Here is a 17,324-nt window from a genome sequence, read left to right on the forward strand (position 1 = left end):
CTGTCTATCATCCTCCAGTCTGAAAAATAATCATTGACCACAACTTGCTGTTTTCTGTCCTTACAGCAACTTTATATCCAAGCTGACACTGATCTTCCTATTCCACAAGCTTCAATTCTGTTAACCAGCCTTTTATGTGGTACTTTGTTTTGCAGACAATATCCACCCCATTCCATTCATCAACCTTCTCTGTTACTTCATCAAAAATCAATTAGATTAGTCAAGCACGATCTACCTTTTACAAATCCGTGCTGGCTCTCCTTAATTAACTCAAACCTCTCCAAGTGCCTGTTGATTTTCTCCCCTGATTATTGTTTCGAAAACCTTACCCACCACTGATGTTAAACTGACCGGCCTGTAATTATTAGGACTGTCCTTACACCCTTTCTTGAATAAGGGTGTCACATTTGCCACTCTCCAATCCTCTGGCACCTCCCCTGTATCTAGGGGGTGATGTGAGGATGAACTTGTTTACACAGCGAGTGGTAATGACCTGGAACTCACTGCCTCCGCGGGCGGTAGAAGTGGAGATGGTGAATGATTTCAGAAGGAAATCGAACGGGCAGTGGAGGGAAATCAACTTGCAGGGCTACGGGGATAGAACGGGGGAATGGGACTGACTGGATTGCCCTACAGAGAGAGCCGGCATGGGCTCAATGGGCTGAATGGCCTCTGTGCTGCAGTGAATCTCTGATACACAATCAGTTTATACCCCTAAAGGGTAAGCTCTCTCGTGGCCAAAAATATAACCGTGGAGGACTGAAGAGGTGAGAGGTAACAGAAAGCTGAAACGCATGCAAAACATAACGCAGATATCAGGGGATATCAAAATCAACGTAGAAAAACAAACTTAACAGGCTGGAGAGGGGATGAATGGCCTCCTCCTGGTCCTGTGTAACAGACTCGACGAGGGGCTGAATGGCCTCCTCCTGTTCCTGTGTAACAGGGTCGACGAGGGGCTGAATGGCCTCCTCCTGTTCCTATGTAACAGACTCGACGTAGGGGCTGAATGGCCTCCTCCTGTTCCTGTGTAACAGGGTCGAGGGGCTGAATGGCCTCCTCCTGTTCCTGTGTAACAGGGTCGAGGGGCTGAATGGCCTCCTCCTGTTCCTATGTAACAGACTCGACGTAGGGGCTGAATGGCCTCCTCCTGTTCCTGTGTAACAGGGTCGAGGGGCTGAATGGCCTCCTCCTGTTCCTGTGTAACAGGGGCGAGGGGCTGAATGGCCTCCTCCTGTTCCTGTGTAACAGGGTCGAGGGGCTGAATGGCCTCCTCCTGTTCCTGTGTAACAGGGTCGAGGGGCTGAATGGCCTCCTCCTGTTCCTGTGTAACAGGGTCGAGGGGCTGAATGGCCTCCTCCTGTTCCTGTGTAACAGCCTCGAGGGGCTGAATGGGCCTCCTCCTGTTCTTGTTTTGTTATAAAGGGGTAGTGTATGTGAGGAGGCAGGTTCCGATTGCTCTCTGGAACCCGGCCAGTGACAGCTGACAGCCCCGTCTCTGAGCAGAAAGGGAACCCGAGCGGCCGGGAAAGTGACATTGTGATCAATGACCAGCAGCTGGTGTGAGCTCTTAACCCGAACACGGGAAAGACCAGCAACACAGCACGGACATAGAGCACGACGCGGACACGGAACACGACGCGGACACGGAGCACGACACGGACACAGAGCACCACACGGACACACAGACACAGAACACAACACGGACACAGAGCACGACACGGACACGGAGCACGACACGGACACGGAGCACGACACGGACACGGAGCACGACACGGAGCACGACACGGACACACAGACACAGAGCACAACACGGACACGGAGCACGACACGGACACGGAGAACGACATGGACACACAGACACAGAGCACAACACAGACACAGAACACAACACGGACACAGAGCACGACACAGACACAGAACACAACACGGACACGGAGCACAACACGGACACACAGACACAGAACACAACACGGACACAGAGCACGACACAGACACAGAACACAACACGGACACAGAGCACGACGCGGACACAGAGCACGACGCGGACACGGAACACGACGCGGACACGGAGCACGACATGGACACAGAGCACGACACAGACACAGACACAAAGCACCACACGGACACACAGACACAGAACACAACACGGACACAGAGCACGACGCGGACACACGGACACGGAGCACGACACGGACACGGAGCACGACACGGACACACGGACACAGAGCACGACACGGACACAGTAGGTGCAGGAGCAGGAAACACTGTTTTATTCACAGGCGTAGGTGAGTTTACAGAGGCAGGTCCACATCCTTCCCCCAGGCACCGAGGGACAGTATTACAATCACACGAGCGGAGGTACCGTGGGGGGAGGAGTTTAAACAGGAAATGGCCTCCCCCCTCCCCATTCCCCACGATTTCTCCCCGGGTGGGATCTTGCTTGTCAGCTGTTGGAAACCGGATGATTCACCGTTGGCGGTTCTGGTGCCATGTTGCCTCCTCTTTGGATTTGAACTGCCGCCTCTCCCCGGCGACGACAATGATTCACTTCCTGTGTGACAGAGGCCACGACGTCTCGTTTAGATTCCCGGGCAGTCGTGTGGGGGAGGGGCAGGTGCGTGTGTGGATCCCTCCGAGGAGGGGATAGAAAAATAACTTCCCCCTCCCCCCGACCCCACCCCCATCCCCAGGCCCCACCCCCTCGTGGGACCCACCCGGAGGCTGAACGTAGGAGGGTGCCCCCGAGCCTCGTCACGGTGTCGGCGGCACGTTACCAGCGGGCGCGGGAGGGAGGGGGAAGGGGAGAGAGTTGGGGGGAGGGGAGTTGGGGGGGGGGTGTGGCGGGGGTGGTGAAACCGCCTCGGTCAGTCGTTCCGGCTGGAGATCTGCCTCGGGATGGGGAGAGCGGAGGAAGGGGAGGGAGAGAAGTGGGTCAAGCGGAGGGAAGCGAGCGAGTGAGAGAGAGGGCGAGAGAGCGGAGGGGACGATTTATGATGGAGGTTAGCGGAGAGGTACGGCTTTGGCTGGGGACCGACGAGGGAGGGGGAGGCCCGCGGTCCTTATTTGCAAATACAGTAATAGGAGGTGATCGAGTCGTCCCAGTTTCCGAAGAGGCCCTTTCCTGCCTCGACCAGGCGGTACTGAATTCCCTTGAGGAACTTGCGGCGGTAACCAAGCTTGTTGCGTTTGTTCCAGACGGTCAGTTCACAGCGTGGCCCCACCACCAGGGAAGAGATCCGGTCGTTCCAGACCCGCTCGATCGAGGGCACGTCCGCGGGGCTCTTGATATCAAAGTAGCCCCCTCCGCAGCATCGCTCGTAGAGGACGTCACTGTCTTCGAAGAGGCGGGCGCAGACCCGCTCGCCGTTCACATCCAGGAGGACATCGGGGTCCGGGCACACGGCGAGGGCACCAGACAGGAGCAGGCACAGCATCAACGCCTGGAATCCTTCCATTCTTCAGCTTCAGCAGTTGCCGGAGGCGGCGGGGGGGGTGGAATCTCAGCCGAGCAGAGTGAGGAGGGCTCGTAAACCTCCCGCTTTATATGACCGGGAAAGCTGCTCTTATCGGACCCTCTACCGCCCCAGCGACCACGCGCTTGTTTAATGATTAACAGAATGATTGAGGCCACGGGGACAAACTTCTCCATCTCCCGCTCGGCCGAGGGAACGGTCCCTCTCGCCAGCAGCTGGCTAGGATCGAATGGGGCTGATAAGAGGCAGGATTCATGGTCACGGAACTACCAGCTGCTACCTCGGAGCACAGCTCCCAGGGAAAGCGAGGAGTGTTTGATGGGGGACAGTGTAGAGGGAGCTTTACTCTGTATCTAACCCCCGTACTGTACCTGTCCTGGGAGTGTTTGATGGGGACAGTGTAGAGGGAGCTTTACTCTGTATCTAACCCCCGTTTTTTTTTTTTTCTTTTTCTTTTCTTTTATATGTCGAGGGGGCCTTTATTCCTCAGGCCCCCTTTATATACATACTTATATTTTTAAAATAACTATTCAAAACAGAAATAAACAAAAACTCAAATTAAAATGCCATTCTCGGCGTCGACGATGCACTCCAGTCCCTGCGGTGCCCACCGGTCGCGGAAGGCCTCAAGCGTACCGGCGGACACCGCATGCTCCTTTTCCAGGGACACCCGGGCGCGAACGTAACCACGGAAGAGGGGCAGGCAATCGGGGAGGACGGACCCCCCGACGGCCCGCAATCTGGACCTGTGAATTGCCACCTTGGCCAGGCCCAGGAGCAGACCGACGAGGAGATCCTCCTCCCGGCCCAAGCCCCTCCGCACCGGGTGCCCAAAGATCAGGAGCGTGGGACTGAAGTGCAGCCAGAATTTGAGGAGCAGCCCCTTCAGATACTCAAATAGGGGCTGCAACCTCGCACACTCCGTATAAACGTGGAACACGGACTCGTCCAGGCCGCAGAAAGTACAGGTGGCCTGGGAGTCCGTGAACCTACTTAAAAGCCTATTGCACGGGACTGCTCTGTGCAGCACCCTCCACCCCAGGTCCCCGATGTAAAAGGGGAAGACTCCCGCGTAGAGAGACCTCCATCGGGGTTTCCCCTCGCCGCCAGATGGCAACGCGGACAGCCAGGGCGTGTCCGGCCGGCTGACGAGGGCGAGGAAGTGGAGAGTGTGCAGGAGCAGCCCGTACAGGAAACCCCTCCGCGCCGATTGGAATGGCACGGAGGGCATATCCGAGAGGCGGCTCGGGTTGTGCGGGACCGGCTCCCGAGGAGGGTTTCGGGGCCTGGGTCCGATGAGCAGTTCCGGCCGAGCGGGGGTCAGCTCGGCCGGGATCGCTCCGCACTCCCGAGCCCCCTCGCCACCCGCAGTGAGGGGCGTCCCGGGGGGTTTCGGCTACTCCTCCGCCCGCCGGACCGTCCCCGGAGTCGGCCGCCCGGACAGCCGAGGCGCTCTCCTCCGCCGGCGGGGGAGCGCCCTGACTGGAGGCGACCATGTTCCAGACTCGGAAAAGATCCCGGTAAAAGACAGGCAACTCCCTCAGAGAGGCGCGGCTAACGGACTCCACCGGGAGCTGCGTGTCGTCTTGAAGGCAGTGACACTGGCGGAAAAAATACGTCGCCAGCGCACACCATCTGGGAGGACGCTCGACGTACAGGTATCTCTGCAGGGTCCGAAGGCGGAGAGTCGCAGCCTGGGTGCGGACGCACACCAGCGACTGACCGCCCTCCTCGATCGGGAGACTCAGGACCGCGGCAGAGACCCAGTGTTTCCTCTTGCCCCAGAAGAAATCGACGCGTTTCTTCTGGATCTTGGTGGCAAATACAAGGGGCGGGGACAAAGTGACCAACCAGTACCACAACATGGAGGCCACCAGTTGGTTTATGACCAACGCTCGGCCCCTGTAGGAAAGCACTCGGAGCAGTCCTGTCCAGCGCCCCAGCCGAGCGGTGACTTTCGCCTCCAACTCCTGCCAGTTTGCCGGCCAGGCTTCCTCAGCGGGGCTAAGGTGGACTCCCAGATAGAGGAGGTGCGTGGTGCTCCACGCAAAAGGTGTCATCTCCTCCGGCAGGGAGTCCACCCGCCACTGACCAACCAGGAGTCCGGAACATTTCTCCCAATTGATCCTCGCGGAGGACGCGGCAGAAAAGGTCTGCTGGCAGTCGCGCATCCTCCGCAAGTCAACGGGATCTGTAATTGCGAGGAGCACGTCGTCGGCGTAAGCCGAGAGGACGACCCGCATGGCCGGCTCGCGCAGAGCCAATCCCGTCAACCTCCGGCGAAGCAGGCACAGGAAGGGCTCCACGCAGATGGTATACAATTGGCCGGACATGGGGCACCCCTGACGCACTCCTCTCCCAAATCGAAGGGGCGCCGTCAAGGACCCGTTAACTTTGACTAGACACTCTGCGGCGGCGTATAAAAGTCGGACCCGGGCCACAAAATACGGCCCGAGTCCGAAAGCGCGCAGAGTCCCGAAAAGGTAATCGTGATCCACCCTGTCGAACGCCTTCTCCTGATCGAGGGAGAGAAAGGCGACCGACTGACCAGTCCTCTGGGAAAGATGGATCAGGTCCCGGACCAGGTGGATGTTGTCCTGGATGGACCGGCCCGGGACAGTGTAGGACTGGTCGGGGTGGATCATGTGGGCCAGCACGGAGCCCAGGCGGGTAGACATAGCCCGGGCAAAGATCTTATAATCCGTGCTGAGGAGGGAGACCGGACGCCAGTTTTTAAGCAGGCGGAGATCGCCCCTCTTCGGCAGCAGGACGATGACCGCCCTGCGCCACGAGAGGGGCATCTCCCCGGTCGCCAGGCTTTCCCCCAGGACCCGCGCGTAATCGTCCCCCAGGACGTCCCAGAACGCCCTGAGGAACTCCACGGTCAACCCATCCAGCCCTGGGGATTTGCCCCTCGAGAGCTGGTGGAGGGCGCCAGTCAGCTCCGCCAACGTGAGCGGAGCCTCCAATCCTTCAGCGCCCTCCGGGCTGACCTGCGGCAGGTCCTCCCACAAAACTCTGCGCGCATCCTCGCTGGACGGATCCGGAGAGAACAACGCACTGTAATAAGTCCGGACCAGGAGGCCCATTCCCTCCGGATCCGTGATGGAGGATCCGTCGTCGGCCAGCAGCTCAACGAGCTGCTTACGGACCCCCCGCCATTTTTCCAGCGAGTAGAAGAAGGGAGAGGCGCGGTCCAAATCTTCCAGGATCTGGATCCGCGACCTCACGTACGCGCCTCGGGACCCTATGAGCTGCAGGTTCCTCAGCGCGCCCTTCTTCTCTTTGTACGCCTGCCACAGGGCCGGGTCCGCGACGGCATGACCGAGGCGGGATTCCAAGTCGAGCACCTCCCTCTCAAGGCGCCCGATCTCGGCTTCCCGCCTCTTGGTCGACCCCTTCGCGTACTCCTGACAGAAGACGCGGATGTGAGTCTTGCCCACATCCCACCATAGCCTCAAGGAGGGGAAGCCCCCCTGCTTCCTTCTCCAGTCGGCCCAGAATCGACAGAACGAGTCCCGAAATCGCACGTCCTCCAGCAGCCGGTTGTTAAAGTGCCAGTACGCAGACCCCGCCCGTGTGCGGAGCGGAGTGAACTCCCCCACACCAGGCGGTGGTCCGAGCACGGCACCAGCCGCATGGAGGCCGCCGAAACGCGGGAGACGTACACCTGCGAAATGTAGAGGCGGTCGATTCGCGACCCCCCTCCTCCAGACCTCCACGTGAAGGCGCTGGAGTCGGGATGGAGATTCCGCCAGACGTCCACCAAGTTAAGGGAGCTGATCAGTCCCCTCAACTTCTCCACCGACGCTTGGCCGCGCTGGGGACCGGAGCGATCCCCCACCTCGAGGGTGCAGTTAAAATCCCCCCCGAGGATGATGCACTCGCCGCTATCGATGGAGCTCAAGAGAGCGGACACTTCTTTAAAGAAGCGCGCTTGCAACGCGCCGGGCCTGGGCGCGTACACGTTCACAAAGTGGAGCGGCACGCTACCCAGGCGAACGGCGAGGTGGAGCAAGCGGCCCGGCACTAGCTCCTTGACCCCCAAGGTCTCCGGCTGAAAAGTCGGGGCCAACAAGATAGCCACCCCACTAGAAATAGGGGTGAGGTGACTCATGTAGACCCCACCCTGCCACTCCAGGAGCCAGGTGGCTTTGTCTCCCGGAACGGTGTGGGTTTCCTGCAGAAAGCTCACCGCGTATCTCCCTTCCCTAAGGACTGAGAGATTGTGAAATCTGCGGTGAACCCCTCTGCTGCCGTTGATGTTGAGGCTGGCTATGGTTATCTTCATGTCAAGGGTACTTAAAACCCGTCACCAACACCGCACTGTGAGGAGGGAGTGGAAGTGCACCTGGCCCTCCACTCCCCCAGCAACCCATTGAGGAACACATTAAAACGGCGCCTCTCAACCAGTTTCACGTCTGCGCGCTTGCCCGCTATCTTAAGGGCGGCACGGACGGACTGGATGATCAGCGCCAGATTCGACCAACGGTCGAGGGCCAGCTGAACTTTATTGCGGCAACCCCTGCAAGCCGCGAGGAAATCCCGGAGTTCCGTCGTGGGGATGAGAGGAGATTCGGTGGGAGGCACGAGGGACTCCACCACCTCACTGGCGATGGAATCAAGATCATCCTCCGTGCCCCGCACCGAATCCCCATCCTCCTCCGGGTCGTCACCGCCAGCAGCCGACACATCCACCACACACTGTGGGGCGGACGTCCCGGCCGCGCCAGCTGGTCCCGCCTCCGTCACGATCCCACCCCCAGGATCGATGGCGGAGGAGTCCTCTCTGGGTTCTATTGTGAAACTGGAGCCTGTAGGCACCAGCGGTTCAGGACCCCCCTCCACCTCCATCCCCAGGCCAATGACTGGTCCAGGGGAGACAGAAGTTCCGGACTCCGGGAAACCAGCCGGAGCCGAGACTGGAGGCGGCGAGAGGAGGCTATCTCCCGCTCCGCCAGCACCCACAGGCCCAGCAGATGGGGCAGCATTCTCAGTTATAACTGGGTCGGGTGTCTTCTGGTTGGAGGTGGACTCCGGCTGGGAGGCCCGACCCTCTGGGGCCTCGCCCTCCCCGTCATTCAGGGCACCCGACCCAGTAGCAGTGGCGGAATGGGCGGTTTCCCCAGGCTCCCCCACCACAAGCAGGGCCCCACTTACTCCTTCAGGAGGGGCCTCACGTACCGGGGCCATCCCCTCCCCTCCATCCTGAGGAATAGGGAGCACCTGCCCGGACTTTGCAGCCTTGGTGGTGGCGGTAGGGGGAACTTGAGGACCAGAAACAGGAGGCAGCGCCCCTCCAACAGATGGGCCCTGCACCTCAGGGCCCTGTGTTATTTCTGTGGAGGGGTGCCTTCTCCTCTTTTTCGCACTTGGGCGCGGAGACTCAGAGACCTCCATGTCATCAGAGGCCTCCGCCTCCGCACCCTTTTTTCCTTTTTTAGTCACCCTGGGCCTGAGCCCAGCCCTGGGACAGGTGGATTCCATGGGAATGGGCTTTGGGCTGAGCTCAGGCTCGGGTTGAGTCAAAGTGTCCAGGGGACGCGCCTCACGATGTTTCTTTTTTCCCCGCGTCTTCCTTCCGCTCGAACGGACGCTCCCCTCCCCGCCAGAGGCTGTGAAAACCACAGCCTCCGGAACCGACTGAGCGGTGTCTGTTGGATGTGCGGGGGGAGTGGGAGGAGGTGCTGTGGAACCACTCTGGGCCCCCGAGGTGGAGCTGGCGGCCGGGAGGTTGGGGCAGTTCTTACGAACATGCCCCACCCCCTTGCAGACGTGGCACCGCGCCCCGTCCGAGGTCCAAAAGACGCGGTAGGCCGTACCCTGGAACTCTACAGTGAAGTGGCCCTCCAAGACCTCCTCCCACGCCAGCTGCATAAATAACTGGCGGCGGAAGGAGTAGACATGTTGGAGGCTGTGCTCCCGAAGACCAAGCCGGACTGGGGTGATCCCCGACCTCACCTCCCCCAGTTGGTGCAGGTGGGGGAGGAGGAGCTCACTGGGAATGAAGGGTGGGACGTTGGACAACATTATCCGATGCGCAGTGGCCCCCAGAGGGTCCACTGGCAGGAAGGTCCCCCCCACAGTGAGCCCTTTACTCAGGGCCAGGGACACCGCCCGCTCGGTCTTCAAAAAGAACACAGCCTTCCCATACATCTTTGAGGCCGCAACAATGGCCGAGGGGCCGACAACCACGGCCATTGCCTTAACGCAGGCCTCAATAGACATGTTGGGGTGGGGATAGCTCTTCACCCCATGGCTGCATGTCAATAATTTAAAGGGTGACGGGGCCACGTGGGCAGCCACAGAAGCTGCAGCTGCGTAGGTAGTAGAGGGCCCCGTCACCGGTGATGAAGGGCTTGCCATGGGTCTAAGAGCTAAACCCACCCCAAATTGTGGACTTGCACACTAAATAACAGCGACTCACAGAAAAATTTGAAAAGACAAACAAACAAACAACAGGTTAGTGGAGAGGCTGAGTTAAGAGAGGAGAGGCAAAGGCAGGCTGGAAGGGATGACTTGCTTTCTGGAGGTGGTGCTCACAGTACACTTAAAACAAACAGTCTTTGAAGTTGGTCTTCCGGTCTTCTGGTTGGGGGGGGAGTCGTCTTCACCTGGGTCAGCTGAAGCTGCCCAGGCACTATCTATCCCCTTCCGTCTGTTTAGCTGGGCAGCTTCAGCTGACCCAGGCTTGGCAATTGGGGTGGGGAGGGAGCTTCCCTGTGTGCTTGTGCAGCAGCACAGATTCCTGTTGAATTGGCAGCCCCACCCCTTGTTGTTCCAGCCACTTGTTCCTCCCCCAACAGTCCAAAGTAAATTACTGGTGTTCAGCACCCACCTCCAGACAAAGCCTTGTTTCCACAAAATGTCCCTTTCTTCTCTTTAATGGAGACTGTTGTTGGAGTTTTCCTCTGCTTGTTTGTAGAAGCTCTCCCTTGCTCAGTGCAGCTCCTCTCTCCACCTCTGCAACCTCCAACTGCCACCAGCACTCTCAGCTGCACCTCGTTGAGGCTCTCAACACTCAGGCTCCCAAATCAGAGAGCAGCCAATCCCAGTGCTGTACCTGTCCTGGGAGTGTTTGATGGGGGACAGTGTAGAGGGAGCTTTACTCTGTATCTAACCCCCGTACTGTACCTGTCCTGGGAGTGTTTGATGGGGACAGTGTAGAGGGAGCTTTACTCTGTATCTAACCCCGTTTTTTTTTTTTTTTTTTTTAATCTAACCCCCGTACTGTACCTGTCCTGGGAGTGTTTGATGGGGACAGTGTAGAGGGAGCTTTACTCTGTATCTAACCCCGTTTTTTTTTTTTTTTTTCCCGTGCTGTCCCTGTCCTGGGAGTGTTTGATGGGGACAGTGTAGAGGGAGCTTTACTCTGTATCTAACCCCCGTGCTGTACCTGTCCTGGGAGTGTTTGATGGGGACAGTGTAGAGGGAGCTTTACTCTGTATCTAACCCCGTGCTGTACCTGTCCTGGGAGTGTTTGATGGGGTACAGTGCAGAGGGAGCTTTACTCTGTATCTAGTATCTGTTTCGGGGCAGCACAGGACTCCTGGCCCTGACATGGCTACACATTGGCAGGACTGAGGGGGTGAATCTGCACCGTCTGGCACGTCAGTATGGGCGGCGCAGTGGTTAGCACCGCAGCCTCACAGCTCCAGCGACCCGGGTTCAATTCTGGGTACTGCCTGTGTGGAGTTTTGCAAGTTCTCCCTGTGTCTGCGAGGGTTTTTTCCGGGTGCTTCGGTTTCCTCCCACAAGCCAAAAGACTTGCAGGTTGATAGGTAAATTGGCCTTTATAAATTGCCCCTAGTATAGGTAGGTGGTAGGGAAATATAGGGATAGGTGGGGATGTGGTAGGAATATGGAATTAGTGTAGGATTAGTCTAAATGGGTGGTTAATGGTCGGCACAGACTCGGTGGGCCGAAGGGCCTGTTTCAGTGCTGTATCTCTGAAAATCTAAATCTAACCCCGAGCTGTACTCTGTGTTTAACCTTGACGAGTGTACAAACACAGCAGAATCATGAACTTTGGGACTTTCAGCAACAGCTACAGTGATTGGCTGTCCCCGGTGTTTGTACTTTCAGTCATACCTCACTGAGGGAGTTAGGGTCAAATTAACAGTGACCGGTGTGCAGGTAATAAGATAAAGATAGAAAACATAGTGTAGATTGATCGTTCATTGTCCTCAGTACTCACCGTTCTCAACCCTGACTGAGTGGGCAGATTTGTCATTGCTGATTTCAAACCCTATCCCTCCGACAGTGCGGCGCTCCCTCAGTACTGACCCTCTGACAGTACGGCGCTCCCTCAGTACAGACCCTCCGACAGTGCGGTGCTCCCTCAGTACTGACTCTCCGACAGTGCGGCGCTCCCTCAGTACAGACCCTCCGACAGTGCGGTGCTCCCTCAGTACTGACTCTCCGACAGTGCGGCGCTCCCTCAGTACAGACCCTCCGACAGTGCGGCGCTCCCTCAGTACTGACCCTCCGACAGTGCGGCGCTCCCTCAGTACAGACCCTCCGACAGTGCGGCGCTCCCTCAGTACTGACCCTCCGACAGTGCGGCGCTCCCTCAGTACTGACCCTCTGACAGTACGGCGCTCCCTCAGTACAGACCCTCCGACAGTGCGGTGCTCCCTCAGTACTGACTCTCTGACAGTACGGCGCTCCCTCAGTACTGACCCTCCTACAGTGCGGCGCTCCCTCAGTACTGACCCTCCGACAGTGCGGCGCTCCCTCAGTACTGACCCTCTGACAGTACGGCGCTCCCTCAGTACTGACCCTCCGACAGTGCGGCACTCCCTCAGTACTGACCCTCCGACAGTGCGGCGCTCCCTCAGTACTGACCCTCCGACAGTGCGGCGCTCCCGCAGTACAGACCCTCCGACAGTGCGGCGCTCCCTCAGTACAGACCCTCCGACAGTGCGGCGCTCCCTCAGTACTGACCCTCCGACAGTGCAGGACTCTCTCAGTACAGACCCTCCGACAGTGCGGCACTCCCTCAGTACTGACCCTCCGACAGTGCGGCGCTCCCTCAGTACTGACCCTCCGACAGTGCGGGACTCCCTCAGTACTGACCCTCCGACAGTGCGGCGCTCCCTCAGTACAGACCCTCCGACAGTGCGGCGCTCCCTCAGTACTGACCCTCCGACAGTGCAGGACTCTCTCAGTACAGACCCTCCGACAGTGCGGCACTCCCTCAGTACTGACCCTCCGACAGTGCGGCGCTCCCTCAGTACTGACCCTCCGACAGTGCAGGACTCTCTCAGTACAGACCCTCCGACAGTGCGGCACTCCCTCAGTACTGACCCTCCGACAGTGCGGCGCTCCCTCAGTACTGACCCTCCGACAGTGCGGGACTCCCTCAGTACTGACCCTCCGACAGTGCGGCGCTCTCTCAGTACTGACCCTCCGACAGTACGGCACTCCCTCAGTACTGACCCTCCGACAGTGCGGCGCTCCCTCAGTACTGACCCTCCGACAGTGCGGCGCTCCCTCAATACTGACCCTCCGACAGTGCGGCGCTCCCTCAGTACTGACCCTCCGACAGTGCGGGGCTCCCTCAGTACTGACCCTCCGACAGTGCGGGACTCTCTCAGCACTGACCCTCCGACAGTGCGGGACTCCCTCAGTACTGACCCTCCAGCAGTGCGGCGCTCCCTCAGTACAGACCCTCCGACAGTGCGGCGCTCCCTCAGTACTGACCCTCCAGCAGTGCGGCGCTCCCTCAGTACTGACCCTCCGACAGTGTGGAACTCCCTCAGTACTGACTCTCAGACAGTGCAGCACTGCCTCAGTACTGACCCTCCCACAGTGCGGCCCTCCCTCAGTACTGACCCTCCGACAGTGCGGCACTCCCTCAGTACTGACCCTCCGACAGTGTGGAACTCCCTCAGTACTGACTCTCAGACAGTGCAGCACTGCCTCAGTACTGACCCTCCCACAGTGCGGCCCTCCCTCAGTACTGACCCTCCGACAGTGCGGCGCTCCCTCAGTACTGACCCTCCGACAGTGCGGCACTCCCTCAGTACTGACCCTCCGACAGTGCGGCGCTCCCTCAGTACTGACCCTCCGACAGTGCGGCGCTCCCTCAGTACTGACCCTCCGACAGTGCGGCGCTCCCTCAGTACTGACCCTCCGACAGTGCGGCGCTCCCTCAGTGCTCAGAATCCGACAGTGCGGCGCTCCCTCAGTACTGACCCTCCGACAGTGCGGCGCTCCCTCAGTACTGACCCTCCGACAGTGTGGCCCTCCCTCAGTACTGACCCTCCGACAGTGCGGCGCTCCCTCAGTACTGACCCTCCGACAGTGCGGCTCTCCCTCAGTACTGACCCTCCGACAGTGCGGCGCTCCCTCAGTACTGACCCTCTGACAGTGCGGCGCTCCCTCAGTACTGACCCTCCGACAGTGCGGCTCTCCCTCAGTACTGACCCTCCGACAGTGCGGCGCTCCCTCAGTACTGACCCTCTGACAGTGCGGCGCTCCCTCAGTACTGACCCTCCGACAGTGCGGGACTCCCTCAGTACTGACCCTCCGACAGTGCGGCGCTCCCTCAGTACAGACCCTCCGACAGTGCGGCGCTCCCTCAGTACTGACCCTCCGACAGTGCGGGACTCTCTCAGTACTGACCCTCCGACAGTGCGGCGCTCCCTCAGTACTGACCCTCTGACAGTGCGGCGCTCCCTCAGTACTGACCCTCCGACAGTGCGGCTCTCCCTCAGTACTGACCCTCCGACAGTGCGGCGCTCCCTCAGTACTGACCCTCTGACAGTGCGGCGCTCCCTCAGTACTGACCCTCCGACAGTGCGGGACTCCCTCAGTACTGACCCTCCGACAGTGCGGCGCTCCCTCAGTACTGACCCTCTGACAGTGCGGCGCTCCCTCAGTACTGACCCTCCGACAGTGTGGAACTCCCTCAGTACTGACTCTCAGACAGTGCAGCGCTCCATCAGTACTGACCCTCCGACAGTGCGGCGCTCCCTCAGTACCGACCCTCCGACAGTGCGGCGCTCCCTCAGTACTGACCCTCCGACAGTGCGGCGCTCCCTCAGTACTGACCCTCCGACAGTGCGGCGCTCCCTCAGTACTGACCCTCCGACAGTGCGGCGCTCCCTCAGTACTGACCCTCCGACAGTGCGGCGCTCCCTCAGTGCTCAGAATCCGACAGTGCGGCTCTCCCTCAGTATTGACCCTCCGACATTGCGGCGCTCCCTCAGTACTGACCCTCCGACATTGAGGCGCTCCCTCAGTACTGACCCTCCGACAGTGTGGCCCTCCCTCAGTACTGACCCTCCGACAGTGCGGCGCTCCCTCAGTACTGACCCTCCGACAGTGCGGCGCTCCCTCAGTACTGACCCTCCGACAGTGCGGCGCTCCCTCAGTACTGACCCTCCGACAGTGCGGCGCTCCCTCAGTGCTCAGAATCCGACAGTGCGGCTCTCCCTCAGTATTGACCCTCCGACATTGCGGCGCTCCCTCAGTACTGACCCTCCGACATTGAGGCGCTCCCTCAGTACTGACCCTCCGACAGTGTGGCCCTCCCTCAGTACTGACCCTCCGACAGTGCGGCGCTCCCTCAGTACTGACCCTCCGACAGTGCGGCTCTCCCTCAGTACCGACCCTCCGACAGTGTGGCCCTCCCTCAGTACTGACCTTCCGACAGTGCGGCGCTCCCTCAGTACTGACCCTCCGACAGCGCGGCTCTCCCTAAGTACTGACCCTCCGACAGTGCGGCGCTCCCTCAGTACTGACCCTCCGACAGTGCGGCACTCCCTCAGTACTGACCCTCCGACAGTGAGGCGCTCCCTCAGTACTGACCCTCCGACAGTGCAGCGCTCCCTCAGTACTGACCCTACGACAGCGCGGCTCTCCCTAAGTACTGACCCTCCGACAGTGCGGCGCTCCCTCAGTACTCACCCTCCGACAGTGCGGCACTCCCTCAGTACTGACCCTCCGACAGTGAGGCGCTCCCTCAGTACTGACCCTCCGACAGTGCAGCGCTCCCTCAGTACTGACCCTACGACAGTGCGGCGCTCCCTCAGTACTGACCCTCCAACATTGCGGCCCTCCCTCAGTACTGACCCTACGACAGTGCGGCGCTCCCTCAATACTGACCCTCCAACAGTGTGGCACTCCCTCAGTACTGACCCTCCAACAGTGTGGCCCTCCCTCAGTACTGACCCTCCGACAGTGCGGAGCTCCCTCAGTACTGACCCTCCGACAGTGCGGCGCTCCCTCAGTACTGACCCTCCGACATTGCGGCCCTCCCTCAGTACTGACCCTCCGACAGTGCGACACTCCCTCAGTACTGACCCTCCGACAGTGCGGCGCTCCCTCAGTACTGACCCTCCGACAGTGCGGCGCTCCCTCAGCACTGACCCTCCGACAGCGCAGCGCTCCCTCAGTACTGACCCTCCGACAGTGCGGCACTCCCTCAGTACCGACCCTCCGACAGCGCGGCGCTCCCTCAGTACTGACCCTCTGACAGTGCGGCGCTCCCTCAGCACTGACCCTCCGACAGTGCGGCACTCCCTCAGTACTGACCCTCCGACAGTGCGGCTCTCCCTCAGTACTGACCCTCCGACAGTGCGGCGCTCCCTCAGTACTGACCCTCCGACAGTGCGGCGCTCCCTCAGTACTGACCCTCCGACAGTGCGGCACTCCATCAGTGCTGACCCTCCGACAGTGCGGCGCTCCCTCAGTACTGACCCTCCGACAGTGCGGCGCTCCTTCAGTACTGACCCTCCGACAGTGCGGCGCTCCCTCAGTACTGACCCTCCGACAGTGCGGCACTCCATCAGTGCTGACCCTCCGACAGTGCGGCGCTCCCTTAGTACTGACCCTCCGACAGTGCTGCACTCCCTCAGTGCTGACACTGGGGTGGGGGGGGGTGTGGTCAGGCCTGGATTACGGGGCTCGGTTCTCTGCTTGAACCCATGATCCTGATGTTCGACAAGTAAGATCTTGACCCTGGGGCATGGATTGGGGTGAGGGAGGTGGACCGTGCGACTGGGCAGGGCTGACCCTCCCAATGGTTCTGCACTCTCAATTTGCATGATGATTGCACAATGTTCAGCACCATTCGTGACTCCTCAGATACTGAAGCAGCCTGTGTAGAAATGCAGCAAGACCTGGACAATATCCAGGCTTGGGCTGATAAGTGGCAAGTAACATTCACACCACACAAGTGCCAGGCAATGACCATCTCCAATAAGAGAGAATCTAACCATCTCCCCTTGACGTTCAACGGCATTACCATCGCTGAATCCCCCACTATCAACATCCTAGGGGCTACCATTGACCAGAAACTGAACTGGAGTAGCCATATAAATACCGTGGCTACAAGAGCAGGTCAGAGGCTAGGAATCCTGAGGTGAGTAACTGACCTCCTGACTCCCCAAAGCCTGTCCACCATCTACAAGGCACAAGTCAGGAGTGTGATGGAATACTCTCCACTAGTCTGGATGGGTGCAGCTCCAACAACACTCAAGAAGCTCGACACCATCCAGGACAAAGCAGCCCATTTGACTGGCACCCCATCCACAAACATTCACTCCCTCCACCACCGACGCACAGTGGCAGCAGTGTGTACCATCTACAAGATGCACTGCAGCAATGCACCAAGGCTCCTTCGACAGCACCTTCCAAACCCGTGACCTCTACCACCTCGAAGGACAAGGGCAGCAGACGCATGGGAACACCACCACCTGCAAGTTCCCCTCCAAGTCACACACCATCCTGACTTGGAACTATATCGGCCGTTCCTTCACTGTCGCTGGGTCAAAATCCTGGAACTCCCTTCCTAACAGCACTGTGGGTGTGTGGGTGTACCTACCCCACACCGACTGC

At 59.5% G+C, this 17,324-nt stretch overlaps 1 protein-coding gene across 1 annotated transcript; it reads right to left on the reverse strand.

The window, feature by feature from the left end:
- Nucleotides 1-2,732: 2,732 nt before the first annotated feature.
- Nucleotides 2,733-3,794, reverse strand: LOC137358415 (syncollin-like). Its single transcript, XM_068024361.1, has one exon. It carries the CDS (start codon nucleotides 3,456-3,458, stop codon nucleotides 3,063-3,065), a length of 396 nt encoding a protein of 131 aa, XP_067880462.1. The 5' UTR covers nucleotides 3,459-3,794; the 3' UTR covers nucleotides 2,733-3,062.
- Nucleotides 3,795-17,324: the final 13,530 nt, after the last annotated feature.

The sequence above is a fragment of the Heterodontus francisci genome, chromosome 49 (genome assembly GCF_036365525.1).
Source record: "Heterodontus francisci isolate sHetFra1 chromosome 49, sHetFra1.hap1, whole genome shotgun sequence".
NCBI lineage: Eukaryota > Metazoa > Chordata > Chondrichthyes > Heterodontiformes > Heterodontidae > Heterodontus > Heterodontus francisci.